Below are 16,135 nucleotides of genomic sequence, written 5' to 3' on the forward strand. Positions count from 1 at the left end.
GAAACAACATAACAAAACAAGGTAAATTAATATATAACTGTTTTCATTATATTAAACTTAATCAGTGTAGTTAAACATAGTCTCTTGACTGATGCCAACTTTAAATATCTCATAATGATGACACACGCTGCTTGAAATTTTTCACAAAATAAGTTATAGTAACATAAAAACAATTGAATTTAAATATTTCCACACACACTGTTTAGCAGTCCATGCAGACAGATTTCTGAATCATTTTTTGGCCGACCATGCAACCCTCAGGGGACTGTACTTCAGAATACAGCATTACACAATGTTAACATTCTTGAAGAAAAGGTACAAGAGTGCACTTTAACTTAAACTAATTTGTTTATACTGCTATTTTTAGTTAGTTTAGAATACTCAAATATTAAAGTATTGATACTGCATAAAATATATACAATACCAAAGTAGAGCACAATTCTAGTTGCCAAAAGTACCCCAAAAATAGGTAGTAGTCATTGTACCATACATACTACTCAAGTGGTTCTACAGCACTTTAGTATTATACCTCTGACTACAGTAAAGAGTGGAATTAACTTAGATGTCTTTCTGTGACTTTGGATTTCGGACGTGATCTGTAAACAAATTATACATACCTAGACTTCACTGTGCTAGTTGTGTATGACATTGTATACGTTTCGTAAATCTTTTTATCTGTGTTCATCGCTGATCTGCAACCAACATCTCTTTGTTGGCATTGTTTGAGACAATGTTTTCAGTGAAAAGATAAGAGAAGTATGACAGAAGTAAGATCAGATAATTCCAGGAAATATAACTACTTGAGTGCAATGAATACTTTATAATTCCTCCCCACAACCACTGTTTTTTATAGGTGACCACAGCTATCGGCTAACATTAGAATCACGATCATGTAGTACAATAAACCTGAGGTGAATAATGCATTTGCTCAACATGGCAATGGGAGCAAAGCGCTGTAACGAGTCTTATCTTCACAACAACACACATAACATGAGAGAAAGAAAAAATGTATGTCTCCAGTGTGCTCTGTGTGCATGATGGAAGTATATGAAAATGTCATACATTATGATATGTGCACAGTATCAGAAGATTTCTAATAAATCTATTACTCCTCTCTTCGGTAATTTGAAAAGATAGTAATCAAGAATAAGTGATCAGTTTGAGAATACGCAAGTCGGCTGGTAATGACATGCTTAAGTGTTCATTTAGTAACCAGCATGCAGTGTGTTCAAGAGTAAAGCTGTGATGTATTCTGCCAAGGTCTTTTTTTCCATTTTTCAATGTTTCTTTTATATATACGAAGGGCCTTTTTAACATAATGGGGCCAGGTGCAACACCACGATTCACTCACCAACATGACAACTGTGTTTATGTAGATTAGGTGCTGCAGTGTGATTTTGGTGTTCGTTGTGGAACAAAATTGCATTTGCGATAAAAACCTTGGCCTTGGTGACAGCTGTTCCTCACAGCAGGTCGTCCACTAATCATTAAGTCTGGCAGTTTCTCTCTGACATGTTTGTGTTCATGTTTCAGGGTTGACCATGAAGATCTTTCTGCTTTTCAACATCACCTTCTTGATCTGTACGGCTCTATACTCAGGGTAAAACTCTGGTTTTCTACTGATTAAACAGGGTCACTTCATAAAACTAATATAATGAAAACAGTCAACTGCATGCTGCTCAAGGATCTAAGGCTGTCAGCGATAACTTTTTAATCACTTCTCAAGTCTGTTTTATTATCGTTGTTTTATTTTTATTTTATTTATTCAATTCCTCCATTTTGTATTGTACTTGTCCAATGTTGTTGTTGTTGTTGTTATGTAAATACAGTAACCAAACAAAGTAAATGTAATCTAAAAATGAGTAGTCATTAGTTGTGGAAATTAATTAATTTAACAAGTTTCCTGAAAGATGTTCTGAGTTTTTCCTGTTTACTTCAATACAGTCACAGTTTGTGGCTGCCATCTGGCAACTGGAATAAAAACAGATGCAGATAATGTTGGTTAAAGATCAATCTTTGGTCTGCCTTCAGTTTCAGGTGTTTTAATTCCTCACATCTTCAAGAATAATTAGTTAAACTTCACTGTTTCCTCCCTAAAGGTGTCTGTTGTGGAGCGCGACTGTTGCATCAACTATGTTCATGATCATCACAACAGTTATGTGTAAGTATCATGCAGAATTAGACACCTTTTCCCATGTAAAAGTGTTGTTGTACAAGATACTAAACCCCAAATTGCACCTAATGGTTGCATTTTTGGTGTGTGTGTGAATGGGGGAATTGTTAAAACATTGTTAAGCACTTTGAATAAAACACTATGCAGTTATTTAACCTGCTCAGATCACCTCTTCTAACACACGCAGACACATAGCAATTTTTGTTACGTTTGTCCCAGCAGCTGGCACAACATGGACACCTTCCTTCATAATTTAAATATTTTGACAAAATATGGGACTCAAGCTTTGGCAAAGTTCCAAATCAATTTTTTAATCTGTTTATTTGTTTAAGATATTTTATAAAATCGCAAATGAGGACTTTCAAATATGCAAAGGAGTGGAACTAAAATTTAACACTTATTCTATATCAGGAGCATTCAATTAAAATTCACTGAAGTCCAGTTTGTGAACATTTCCTCAAGTGAAGGTCCACAACATCATAATGTCCGTGTTGTTTTTCAGGACCTTGAAGTAGCATTTTAGTTACATCAGCATCTGTGTCCAGTGGCTAGATTGTAGACTGTCAAATAAATACAGTAGAATCAGTTTATTAGTATTTACACTAAACTGGTGGGATTTAAATAAATAATACAAATAAGATAAGAATAAAAAATATTAAAAAAAAAAAAGTTGTGTCAATTGGTGATTCATAGTAATGATTCAGAAAACATCAGAAATGAAACCAAACATATTAAAATAGTACAACTAATTCCATATGGTTCTTGAAATTATCCTTAAAAAACAACTTTAAAAGATAGAAAACGACATAATTAAAAAATAAGGAAGAAAGAAAGCATTAAGAATCTTCAGCAATTAAAGGATGAAACACTCGTGCACCCTAAAACTGTGGACTGTAGGCACAAACTGAGCCTTTCCAAACATTCATTCATCCCTGATGAGGACTAATTGAAAACATTTTATCAGTACATACTGATTGTTTGTCCTTTTTTCAGCCTCCAAGTCTACACCTTTCAAAGTCTTCAACAATGATGAGCTGATCAGGATTGTGATGTTGGGGAAGACTGGAGTTGGGAAGAGCACCTCAGGAAACACAATTCTGGGACAAAAGTCCTTTAAATCACAATTCTCCTTTACATCTTTGACTACACACTGTGAAAAGGCCTTTGGTGAGGTGGATGGACAAAGGGTTGCAGTTATTGACACTCCAGGCCTGTTTGACACCAGGAACACTGAAGAGAAAACAATTCAAGACATTTCACAGAGCATTGCTTTTGCTTCTCCTGGACCTCATATCTTCCTGATCCTCATCAAACTAGACAGATTCACAGAGGAAGAAAAGCAAACAGTGAAGAAGATTCAGGAAATCTTTGGTGAGGAAGCCTACAAATACAGCATGATTCTCTTTACCCATGGAGACCAGCTCAAAGGGAAATCTATCAAAAAGTCCTTGAAGGACAACAAAGATCTGAAGGAACTTGTTGCCAAATGCAACAGCCAGTATCACGTGTTCAATAATGATGTGGAGGATCGTTCTCAGGTCAGCAAGCTGCTCGAGAGGATAAAAAAAATAAATGTGCAGAATGGAGGAAGCTACTACACCACTGAAATGTTCCAAAAAGCAGAGAGAGCGATTGAAGAGGAGAAACAACGAATCCTGAAAGAGAGAGAAGAGCAAAACTGCAAAGAGCAGGAGGAACTGAGGAAGAAAATAGAGGAAAAGTATCAGCAACAGCTGAGGGAGGAGAGGGCTGACAGGGAGAGGCAGAATGAGTTGAGGGATGCTCGTGAAAAAGAAAAAGAGGAAGAAATAAAAAAACTGAAAGAAAAACAGGAAGTGCAGGCCAGAAGAGAAGCTGAGGAAAGTGGAACACCACTCCAACAAATAGTTGAGATTTTTAAGCAAATTCTTTTAACAGTTGTCCCACAACGACTGATGAATTTAATTAAGAACGTATATTTTTGATTTTGCATTGCACTGCAGGAGAATAAACTGTAGTGACTTACTAGAGTTGGATGTCTCGAGACCGGTCTTGGTCTCGAGACCGGTCTCGAGACCACTTTTACGTGGTCTCGGTCTTGTCACAGTCTCGACCGTCTTTGGTCTTGGTCTTGTCTTGGTCTCGGATCCCTCGGTCTTGTCTTGGTCTTGCGGTCTCAGGTCGACATAGTGGTCGGGAGATTTGCAACAAATAATGTCCATGATACAAAACATAACATTCGAAAATGCAACATTTAATTATTTCGCCTTTCACGCCCTTCAAATGCAACCTTTCAAATGCAACCAATCAATGACATACATGTATTTTGTTGTGATTATGAAACTGCCAGTCACACACATTCATGACATGCTCTGTCTCTGCATTGTTCTGTCTGTAGTTGAAATAATACCTTCTTAAATTTAATTTAAACTGGGACCCAACCTCTTACCCCAGTATGCTGCTCTTATTCAATTGATGCAAGTTATGGTGTAACACTAGCTCACTAGCTGTTTTTTTTTTTTTTGGTCTCGGTCTTGGTCTCGTCTCGGTCTCGTCTCGACTTTGTCTTGGTCTTGAATCAGTCTGTCTTGGCCCTGGCCTCGTCTTGGTCTCGGTCTTGATACCCTCTGGTCTTGGTAGTGTCTTGGTCTACAAGTCTATGACTTACTGATATTCACATTCTGTCTTTTATATTTTCTTTCAGGAAGGATGAGTCTTTTATTATGGGACATGATTTGTAAAAAATGCAGTTTTCTTAGATTTTGATGTTTGATATTTTCCTTCCAACATCTACCCTCTTTGTAGGAGCTTACTATTGTGCTCCAGCTCATAATACTTTTAAAGAATGTTTGGAGTATGTATTGTTTAAATGTTCAATGTTTGAAATGTAATATGTTTTAATGGATGATGTTATACTGATGTTTTTAAGAAATCTAATGTATGTAAGGATGTAAGGCATCATTGAGGTTGTGGTTTGAGGTCATTTACTGAACATGTAAGTAACATGTGGGTTACCACAGGGAAATGTCCTTATTATTTTTATAAATATAAATGACATGGAATCAGTTGTGTTGAAAATTGATTTTTACATACTAAAGATTCAGCCATTTTGTCTTTGCATTAGAATGAAAACTTTTTAGACTTTTAAAAACATTTTGGTCTTACTGGTGGTATCAGCAGATGCAGTTCATTACTAGAGCAACACTGCTACTGTGCAACTTTTAGTTGTGTGTGCAGCAAACAAACTCATGACATGAATAACTGGTTTCATGCTAAAGTAAATATAAAGTGTCAAGTGGAAGCCTTAAAAGAAAATCGATGTGGTATATTTAATTTATCAGACTTATTTTTCCTCTCACTAGCCAATCCAGGGAGGTCCAGTTCCTTTACTTTTTAATGGTCATTACAATATATACATTTATTTTTCTCTGGAAATTCAGGTCATTTTTAAAAGAAAAAAGTTAAGAGCAACTACACTTGTGTGTAGATTATTGAAGGTGGTTCACTTCTTCCTTTTTTCTTACTAACTTGGGATTCATCACCAGTCAGTCAGAAATGGAAAAAAAAGCCTTTTGGATGAGAGTTGAAATGCCTTCAAGAATCTACAATCAGGTTCGGCTACTCTTGACTCAATGCATTTGGAAATATTATTATTTATTTTATTATCTAATAAAAAACAAAAACAAACCAAACAACAACAAAAAACGGTTCTAAAGCTTCAGTAATTGAAATGATATAATTGGCAAATATAAAACAATAATAATAATAATAAAATATTGAGACACTGTGATTTAAATAATGATGTGTTTCCTAAGGCCAGATTTCATGTTGCAAAAATACAAGACTTTGTAGGAAAATGGAGGAACATCAATCTGGGACCACGAGAGAACATCTTTTTGGTTCAGGTCCCTTCATCTGTGATTGACATGGTCATGAATTATAATGAAGTAAATGAAAAGTATATGTCATGCAGGAGAATGTCAGTATAAAAAAATAAACTGAATACAAAGGAGAGGGGGGTGCTGTTCCTGGCTGCTACCAGGATGCACTCCTGCATGGATACTGACATTGTACAATGGCCCCCTCTACTGGCCAGGAATCACTATGACCTGTAAATGATCCAGTAGAAGACAAATGACTTATCTGTGAAGCAAATAACTGAAGTTAAATTAAACAGCTTTATCTAATCTATGAAAAAGTATGAATATAAACATGATTTAAAGTCACAATAACAAAATAGAATAGTTAATTACATTTGTTTCAACTTATTGTGTATTTATTTCAAATTCCTCAAAGCAATTTGTGTGATCTTATAGCAGAAGAAGCATTTACCTAATCGCACTTTTGGGAAGAAGTACTCCAATCCTTAAATAAAAGTACCAATGCAACACAATACTCTGTTACAAGTAAAAGTCCTGTGTTCATAATTAAGTAAAAGTACAGATGTATTATCAGCTAAATCTACAGTGGTAAAAGTGAAAGTTGCTTGTCTTGGGGAAAAGTGGTGATATATTATTATATATGACATCATTAGATTATTAATAGTGAAGCATCAGTGTTAGAGCAGCATGTTACTGTTTTAGCTGCTGGAGCTGGAGCTGAAATACCTGAAAAAACAAAGTTCTGATGCACAAATGTGTTTACATGATTTTTACATGGTTCTGCACTGCACGTCTTTCAGAGATCACGTGTCAATCAAACTGTGTGGGCGGGACTGTGCCTTCTCTTTTTGTCAGAGGACATTATGTTTCTGCAGGCAGCACTTTCTCTCTCTCTTCAGCCATGGTGACTTTTTATACTGACCACCTCTTAGTTTGCTGTTTATATTTTCCGTAAAAACAAACAATAAAGAGCTACATGAAGAAGAATATTTGACCCATACATTAAATTTAATTACGAACATTAAACAAGACATTTGCAAGGAAATACATTTTGCTCTAGCTAGATTAAAACCTGAGTTCTGGGTGTAATCTGTTTGAATTGACCAGGAAGTGAAGGACCATTATTTATTTCTTTTCGCAGTGAAAGCTGAACAGGAACATTTTTTAACCACCAGATGGTGACAAAGAGCAACACCGTGTACATTACTTTCCTTTGTGCTGATATCAGTATCTGTTTGCAGGCTTTGTCTCGGTGCAGCCTTTAACTTAACTAGCTGTTACCAATCTTTCCCTCAGTATATACAGTTATTCCAGTGTTGTTTAGAATCTACAAAAATGAAAATATTGACAAAAAAAAGAAAAAATACTTATGATATATAAAGTACAGTACTACTACTACAATATTTTATGTGTGCCTGCAGTAATATATGTACAATAATACTCACAAAGGTGTTTTACAGTAATTTAGTTTTCAACCTATAAATACAGTAAATGTATAATTAATATGGATGCCCTTTTATTGGCTTTTAGATCTGATCTATAAACAAACTATACACACCTAGATTTCACTGTGCTAGTTGTTAACAGTGTGATGTGGGTGTGCTTTGGTAAATAAAGCCTTTTTTATAAGAGGTGTAGTGTATTTGCAGACACGTAACTCTTCTCTTCAGCAGCACTCCTGTCCTGCCTCTGTGAACCAAACATGATCAGAAATACCAAAGAAACCAAACATGGTAAGTCAATGAATTCTCTAAGAGGTCAGTAAACTATTTTCTCTACATTTCTTTCTTAATTTTTTAATAAGTTTATTTGTCAGGGACAGTGCGTATTAATAAACATATCTGTAAATATGCCAGAATTAGACCAAAGGCTACTTTTCATCTGTTGTCCCTGGCCAGGTGTGAGTAGTAGTGGCAGTCTAAAATCAAGACCAAGAAACAGATTTAAAACATTATAAGACACTTACAATTAGTATAAAACACAGGGTGATATCTTCATCTGTGTTCAGATGGAGGAGTGTGATAGTAATCAGATCTGGTGTTGCTGAGATTAAGTTTCTTCATCAACAGACAAAATGCTTTCAGATAATTCCAGGAGGTGAATTTACTCAACAAAATTAGATTTCCTATAACCTTTCCATTGGTTTTCTGTGCAAATTTTAACTTTTAAAAAAAATTCCTCCTCTCACTCCATCTTTATTTCTATTAATATCTATATAAACAAACTGTATTTACAATGTTCCACCCAGCCTTGTTTGTTTGAGTGTAAATCTACCTGGCCAAAGGCAATTCTTTACAACCTGGGATTAGAGTCAATGGCAACAATTTTTAAGGTAGCATAAGTGTGATTTTCTGTAATTTCATGCAGTCTTTGTGTTGGATGTTTATGTTAAAATGGCCAAAAATTCCAAGTCCTGAGGTAAACATATGTGTAAATGCTCCCTGCAGGTTTTAATCCAGGAGGTCAGTTTGCTCCAAACACTTTGTTTGCAAAGTTACCTGTACTTGCTCCTTATGATGACATCAGATAGTCCGAGTATTCCCACAGGCTGTGCTTTGTTGGTAGCCTATGTTGCCTTGGTGTTGTGGTGCATAACAACTGAAAATGTGGGTGTGGTTTGTTGCATGAAGTTAGAAAGAGGCAGTGACAAAGATTTGCTCTTCCCTGTTTAAAACATAAATAATCAACATATTAAAACAAGGTAAGTCAATATATAATTGTTCTCATAATATTAATTGATCTAGTGGACTAGATGTTATGTTTTGACTGACATCAGGCATAAGTCAGCAATGACACTAGGCTATTAAATTGTGAATGCATAAAAATGAGTGTTAAAAATGATATTGTTTTCTTTCAGTTTTAGAGAGAGAGAGATTTAAAATTGCAATTATCTGTAATTCAGTTCTTCCTAGTCAACAATTCAGATATCCATAAAGACATTCTTCCTATCCTCAACTATTGTTTCAGATAACCACGTCATTCTTCCTGAGACAAATTACATCACTTTTGTCATTCATGTATTGGTCTTGCAGTTTCAGATATCTACAACTACATTTTTTGCAATAGAACTCTTACTAGAAAAGCTTCCATTTACCTAGTTGCAGTCCAATTCTTACCAATGATAACTATAGGGAGCAGGTAAGGTCATGTAGGCTTCTTGCCACACCAGAGCACACACACAGAGTGCTCAGCTCCGCCCACATACATGGCAGCAAAATGAAATATACACTCACACTAATCTGAAATGAACTGAGTGCACATAAATTGTTTGAATAACATAAATAAACCGTCTCTACTACATTTTGCTGTCATTTATGGTCGCATTGAGTTTCTTCTGTTTCAGCGTGGGCAGGGCTAAATGATAAACTAATTGATAAACATATGTGGTTCTTTAGAAATAACTGCACTAATTATTACAAATGGCATAAATAGATGTTGAAAAGTGGGTCTATTGTACAGTTCCTTGTGGGACTGTGGTACAGGTAATTGGTTAAACAATAAGTTAAATGTGTTAATAGACAACCTTGTTTTTATTTTATTGTGTGTAGAAATGCTACTTTCATTATAATCTACTTGTTAGTGCAATACTCAAACACACCACTAGATGGCAGAAAGCACTTAGGAGAAACTTAAAACCCTTTAGAGGCAAGGGCTGCAGAATAATTCCTGCAGGGGAGTTGAATGCAAACTCAAGTTTTGTGCATCTTTGTTTCTTCACAACTGCAGGGTTTATGACCTCAGCCTACCAGGCACAACAGTGACATCGAAACTTGGCACATCTTGCCCAATAAAAACAGAGAGCACCACCAGCCATAATTATCCGCTTCACCAAGAGAAAGGAAGCACAGTTAGTTAGTTTTCCTTCAGACAAGGAAGGAAACTAAAGGGTGCCATTGTGTACATCAGTGAATGAATATTAAAAGAACGTGGACATCGCAAGAAGAGCACGCATAAAAAGAACAACGAAATTCAAGACAACAAGCTGCAAATTATTCATTAAGCTAAATGGATCAACACCAGAGGCAGCGAAAGGTCTCAAAAAAAAGGACATCACCGAAATGCATAAATACGACGAATGAATCCAGTGACAATACAATAAGAAGGTAAGACAAACAGAGGGGTGGGGGGGTAGACCAGTCAATTATCCCAGATCCTGGATCAGGGGGAGGTACAGTTGACTTGGAGGGCCCAGTCAGAAGTGGTCCATCCACTGTTCAACTGTTAAATCATCTACTGGAATAGTTTGTCAAAATGGGCCTTTTCAAAAGTGTATAGTACTTGAGTAACTTCATCATTAACTTACTAAATCCACAGGAACACAATGCTACAGCAGAGTTAATCTATGAGTCTATACTCTATACTATACTATAACAATTAAAAGTGTTGATAATATAAATGACACAAGTGATCATCTGCCTGTCTTTGCAATTATACAGGCCTGTACTTTGACCGAGAAAAATATGTAAACCTTGATAATAATTAAACAGTACACAATGTGCAAGTAATAAAAGAAGACTGGAATAAAGTTTATGTGGTAGATGTAGATGAGGCCTATGAATCATTTTTGACCATTACAACAGATCTCTATGGAGGAAAAAGTACTGAATGCATGTAAGCCGAAAAACTTTTAAAGACGAGAACAAAAGTAGTTGAACACACATATAAAATATATAAAAACAAATTGCCTAAAATTATGACTAGCAGCAAAAAAGGACTACTACAATACATGGAGGATATTAAATGTAATTAATGAAACTGGGAAGGCAGGATACCATTTCCTGACAAAGAAGAGAGGTATTTATTGTATTTTATTTAGTTTTTTATCTGGATTGGTCCTGACGAGAGATTGCAAAGATTTTTAGCAGAGACAAAGTGGAAAGTAAAGAAATATATGTTAAAGCATCTATGTTTATAAGGGGAACAGATAAAGAAAAAGTATTGACACTGCTAAAAGTCTCAATAAGTAAGAAGTCCACAGAGTGGAATGGATTTGACATGTCCACTGTTAAAAATATTATTGAATGTATGTATAGCAAAACCTCTGGCACATATCCTTAACCTGTCAGTACAAACTGGTGTATTTCCAAGAAAAATGAAAACCTCTGAAGTCGAATCAACATATAAAGGCTGATTTAGGCTTCTGCGTCGGAACGACAGCGTAGGGGTCCGCGTCGACGCAGAGAGCTCTGCGTAGACATCATTTTCACACATGGATTGGCCACCACAGTGTCCATGAGTCCACATATGCCTCTATGGGAATTACTTTTATGTTTACAATTGACAGTTTGTGTTTTTCATTTCAATAGTCAGTTTGCTTTTGTCTTCTAGTGGCTGTCAGATGAACTGCTGCAGATAAAGTTAATTAATGTTTGATCTTTCATACTAAAAACCAACCAGGAGTTCCGAAACAACGTCAATTCAACATGGAAAAGACACAGAGTCGATGTGTGAGGTGGTCAATGCTCGAATTAAACTTCACATATTCAAAATTCAAATCTAATTTGAATTTCTTCCCTGCAGGTGTCTGTTGTGGATTGTGACTGCTGCATGCATTGTATTCATGATGATCATCATATTTATGTGTAAGTATTATGTATAATTAGAAAGTGGCAGTTCAATCCCCAACTATTCCTGTCTCCCTGGGCAAGATTATGTACCCCAAATTGTTTGGTATTGAAAGAACATTGATTTACTGGAAAAAGTGAACCGAACTGAACATAAATTGTTTGGTAGAAGGTCTTTTTAACACAACCAAATGCTGAACAAGATTTTTTTATGTGACCAAAATGTTATAATTAACTTTTATTAACTGAAAACACACTGAAATAGAAATAGCTAAATATATACTCCTAATCTCATCTGGGACTTTACGTAATGTACATAATCAACGTAGTCACCACAATCTGTTGCTAATATGTTTTTCTGAAGTAATACATTACTTGAGATGTAGGGTCCAAAAAAAAAGAGACTTCCATACAATCAGAGTTCTTTTTTCCTCATGGAGTCGCCCTCTGTTGGTCCTTATAAATAACGCAGGAAGAAGACACTTCCACATCACCTTCCTTTTTCAGACCTGGAGCTTCCATTGAGGTATTATAAGAGCTGGATATGATACTGCTACTCAGCCTTTCAGCCAATTCCCCCCAGTGGCCACATGTGGTATTGCAGTTAAAATCCCATCCAAAAATATTTTCCTCGTAGACCACCATTATAAAAAAGATGTCTGTTGACTGGACACTTCAAACTGTCAATTATCTTTGAACTTTTGATTGATTTAGAACAATGGAAGTTTTACATTTTTAAACAGTCCTTTTATTGATTCATTTACTGCAGACCTAGAAACAATGGGCAAGGAACAATTCTAAGGAAGATTCTTACCAACACCATCCATCCATAACTTGTTTGGCCTGCATCAAAATCCTATATGCTACTAATTATGACTTTCAAATATCCATAGGAGTACAATTACTGAGTTTAAATATAACTATCATATAAATCACATTTCAGCCATATTTAGACTTTGTAGCAGCAAGTTTTATCTAGCAAACCTTTTGTAGATAACAGATAATACACAGTAAGTCCAAACAAATCCACTGTGTTTAATACCTAGAAGAAGGACCAGTGTGTACAGTACATACAGAATAAGTTGGGTGTGTTGATAAATGACTTGATACTAGAACCATAAAGACTGACAATATCAAAGATGAATCAAAAATATATTAAAATAGTACAAAATTTTCCATTATAGTTCTTAAAAGTCTCCTAGAGCCATTTTACAAGATTTTGTACCCATACTCAAACTCATACTAAAAAATAAAGATGAAAAATGAATTAAGAATATTCAGCAACAAAGAGATTAAACACTCATGTACCCTAAAACTGTGTACTGTGTAGGCTCAACTTGAACCTTCCCAGCCATAGTTATCCATCCCTGATATGGACTCATTTGAAAAATGTTTTGGATATACATTGATTGTCTTTTTTTCAGCCTTCAGGTCTACACCTCCCACAGTCTTCAACAATGATGAGGTGATCAGGATTGTGATGGTGGGGAGGACTGGAGTTGGGAAGAGCGCCTCAGGAAACACCATTCTGGGACAAAAGTGCTTTAAATCTGGGTTCTCCCCTAAATCTTTGACACAACACTGTGAAAAGGCTGTTAGTGAGGTGGATGGACAAAGCATTGCAGTTGTTGACACTCCGAACCTGTTTGACACCAGGAACACTGAAAAGGAAGCAGTTCAAGATATTGCCCAGAGCATTTCTTATGCTTCTCCAGGACCTCATATCTTCCTGGTCGTCATCAAACTGGGCAGATTCACAGAGGAAGAAAAGCAAACAGTGCAGAAAATTCAGAAAATCTTTGGTGAGAAAGCCAACAAATACAGCATGGTTCTCTTTACCCATGGTGACGAGCTCAAAGGGAAACCTATCGAGGAGTTCTTGAAGGAAAGTGAAGATCTGCAGGAACTTGTGGCCAAATATAACAACCAGTACCACGTGTTCAATAATGACGCAAAATATCCATCACAGGTCAGCGAGCTGCTCACGAAAATCAGAAATATAAATGTGCAGAACGGAGGAAGCTACTACACCACTGAAATGTTCCAAAATGCAGAGAGAGCGATTGAAGAGGAGAAACAACAAATCTTGAAAGAGAAAGAAGAGGAACACCGCAAAGAGCAGGAGGAACTGAGGAAGGAAATAGAGGAAAAGTATCAGCAACAGCTGATTGAAGTTTGTCCTTCTTTTTTGGCCCTCAGGTGTACCCGTCCCACAATCTACAACAATGATGAGCTGATCAGGATTGTGATGGTGGGGAAGACTGGAGTTGGGAAGAGCGCCTCAGGAAACACCATTCTGGGACAAAGGTGTTTTAAATCTCAGTTCTCCCCTGAATCTTTGACTACACACTGTGAAAAGGCTGTTGGTGAGGTGGATGGACAATGGGTTGCTGTTATTGACACTCCGGGCATGTTTGACACCAGGAACACTGAAGAGAAAACAATTCAAGACATTTCCCAGAGCATTGCTTATGCTTCTCCTGGACCTCATATCTTCCTGATCGTCATCAAACTGGGCAGATTCACAGAGGAAGAAAAGCAAACAGTGCAGAAGATTCAGGAAATCTTTGGTGAGGAAGCCGACAAGTACAGCATGGTTCTCTTTACCCATGGTGACCAGCTCAAAGGGAAACCTATCGAGGAGTTCTTGAAGAACAGCAAAGATCTGCAGGAACTTGTTGCCAAATGCAACGGCCAGTATCACGTGTTCAATAAAGAGATGGAGGATCGTTCTCAGGTCAGGAAGCTGCTCGAGAAGATAAAAAAAATAAATGAACAGAATGGAGGAAGCTACTACACCACTGAAATGTTCCAAAATGCAGAGAGAGTGATTGAAGAGGAGAAACAACAAATCCTGAAAGAGAGAGAAGAGCAAAACCGCAAAGAGCTGGAGGAACTGAGGAAGGAAATAGAGGAAAAGTATGAGCGACAGATGAGGGAGGAGAAGGCTGACAGAGGCAGGGAGAAAGAGTTTAGGGAAGCTCATGACAGAGAAAAGGAGGAAGAAGTTAAAAAAAAAAAAAAACAACAGGAAGAGCAGGCCAGACGAGAAGCTGAGGAAAGCCCCTCATTAATTCAGTGGTTAATTAACAGTTCTATAGAATTTGTTAAATTTGTTAATGTAATTTCTGACTTACTGAGAAAGCTATAACACAATATGTTTCACTGCTGCAGTGTGATTATATATTTTTAATATATGTGAATGACTTATGACTATTTTAGTTTTGCAGAAGAATGAAAACTTAACGTAATAAAAAAGACAAAAAGACAGTATTACTGGTTGTATCAAGGTGTGATTAATTGCCACTGCTACTGTACTTTGCAGATGGTGTATCTGTTTAAAATGCATCAAACAAACTTACATGTTTCTAATGAAGAAGTCATTCAATAATTGGCCTTTTTGTCATCTAGTAACTTGAGTGTCAGACATCACCAGGTGGAAGCCTTAAAGAAAACAGATGTGGTACACTTAATTTAACAGGACAATTTTTCTACATACTAGCAGATCCACAAAGGTCTAACTCCATTACTTTCTAATGTTTATTACTATACATGGTGGACAGGATTGTGATGTTCTTTTCCTTCAATCGGTTGATTAGATTTAAGCTCTTGCAAACACAAACTCTTTTTATCAATTAATATTGAATTTCCATTCGGAAATATGAACAAAATCATCTACCTTATGGCCGAGAATGTATTTAACCACTGTGACATAAAGTGAAAGACAAGATAAAATAAGATAAAAGATTACATTAATTCATTAAACATTTAAACTGTTGTGTGGCCTGTATACTTAACTGTGTTGTTTCTTGGAATTTAACGAAGACTAGTTCTTATTTCATTGTAGCTGTTAATATGTTTAATCTGTTCACACCATTTTTTAAATATTAAGAAACATAAATTGTGATTTTTTCGTAATCATCACTCTTGAAATGAATTGTGAAATTAATAATAAATCATGAATAAAAACATTGATCAGGAGTGTTTTTCGGAATGTTGATGCATGTTTACAAAATGAAGTTGATTTCATCTGTCTTTCAAAGTACAGATAAAAAATTTAACAATAAAAAGAAAACAGTGGTCAGTGGTTATTTCAACACAGTCAGTGGTAAATTACATCACTCCTCTGGAGTGGATAATGTGAAACAACTGCAACAAATAAAATTCCTTCATGAGGATCAAGATTGGAAACTGTGACTAACTATAATATATACTTATATCTTCAAAGGTTTATGATTATATAAATGAGTTACCAGGATTTTTCTGTATCAAACTCAGTATTACAATTTTTCTCAGGTCTGTAGATGAACAGTGTACTTGTGTGATCTTATAGCAGAAGCAGCATTTACCTGAACTGCAGTACTCAGATCCTTAATTTTAGTAAAAGTATAGTAGGGGAGACCAGAGATGGTTGTAACACTTTTCGTGTCAGCACTCAGAACTTGCAGAATTTTTGTGATCGAGCACTCAAATGTTAACACAAATTATCCTCATTTGTATACTGAAAATAGCAATGTTTTCAACTTCTCCAACTATAT

At 36.0% G+C, this 16,135-nt stretch overlaps 1 protein-coding gene across 1 annotated transcript; it reads left to right on the forward strand.

The window, feature by feature from the left end:
• The first annotated feature begins 933 nt into the window (after positions 1-933).
• LOC133990096 (GTPase IMAP family member 8-like) lies at positions 934-14,748 on the forward strand. The gene is made up of 4 exons (XM_062428273.1): positions 934-955; positions 1,534-1,581; positions 3,167-3,958; positions 13,022-14,748. The coding sequence occupies exons 1-4, from the start codon at positions 934-936 to the stop codon at positions 14,746-14,748; spliced, it is 2,589 nt and encodes an 862-aa protein (XP_062284257.1).
• The last annotated feature ends 1,387 nt before the right edge of the window (positions 14,749-16,135 follow it).

Source organism: Scomber scombrus, chromosome 11 (assembly GCF_963691925.1).
Source record: "Scomber scombrus chromosome 11, fScoSco1.1, whole genome shotgun sequence".
Classification (NCBI taxonomy): Eukaryota; Metazoa; Chordata; class Actinopteri; order Scombriformes; family Scombridae; genus Scomber; species Scomber scombrus.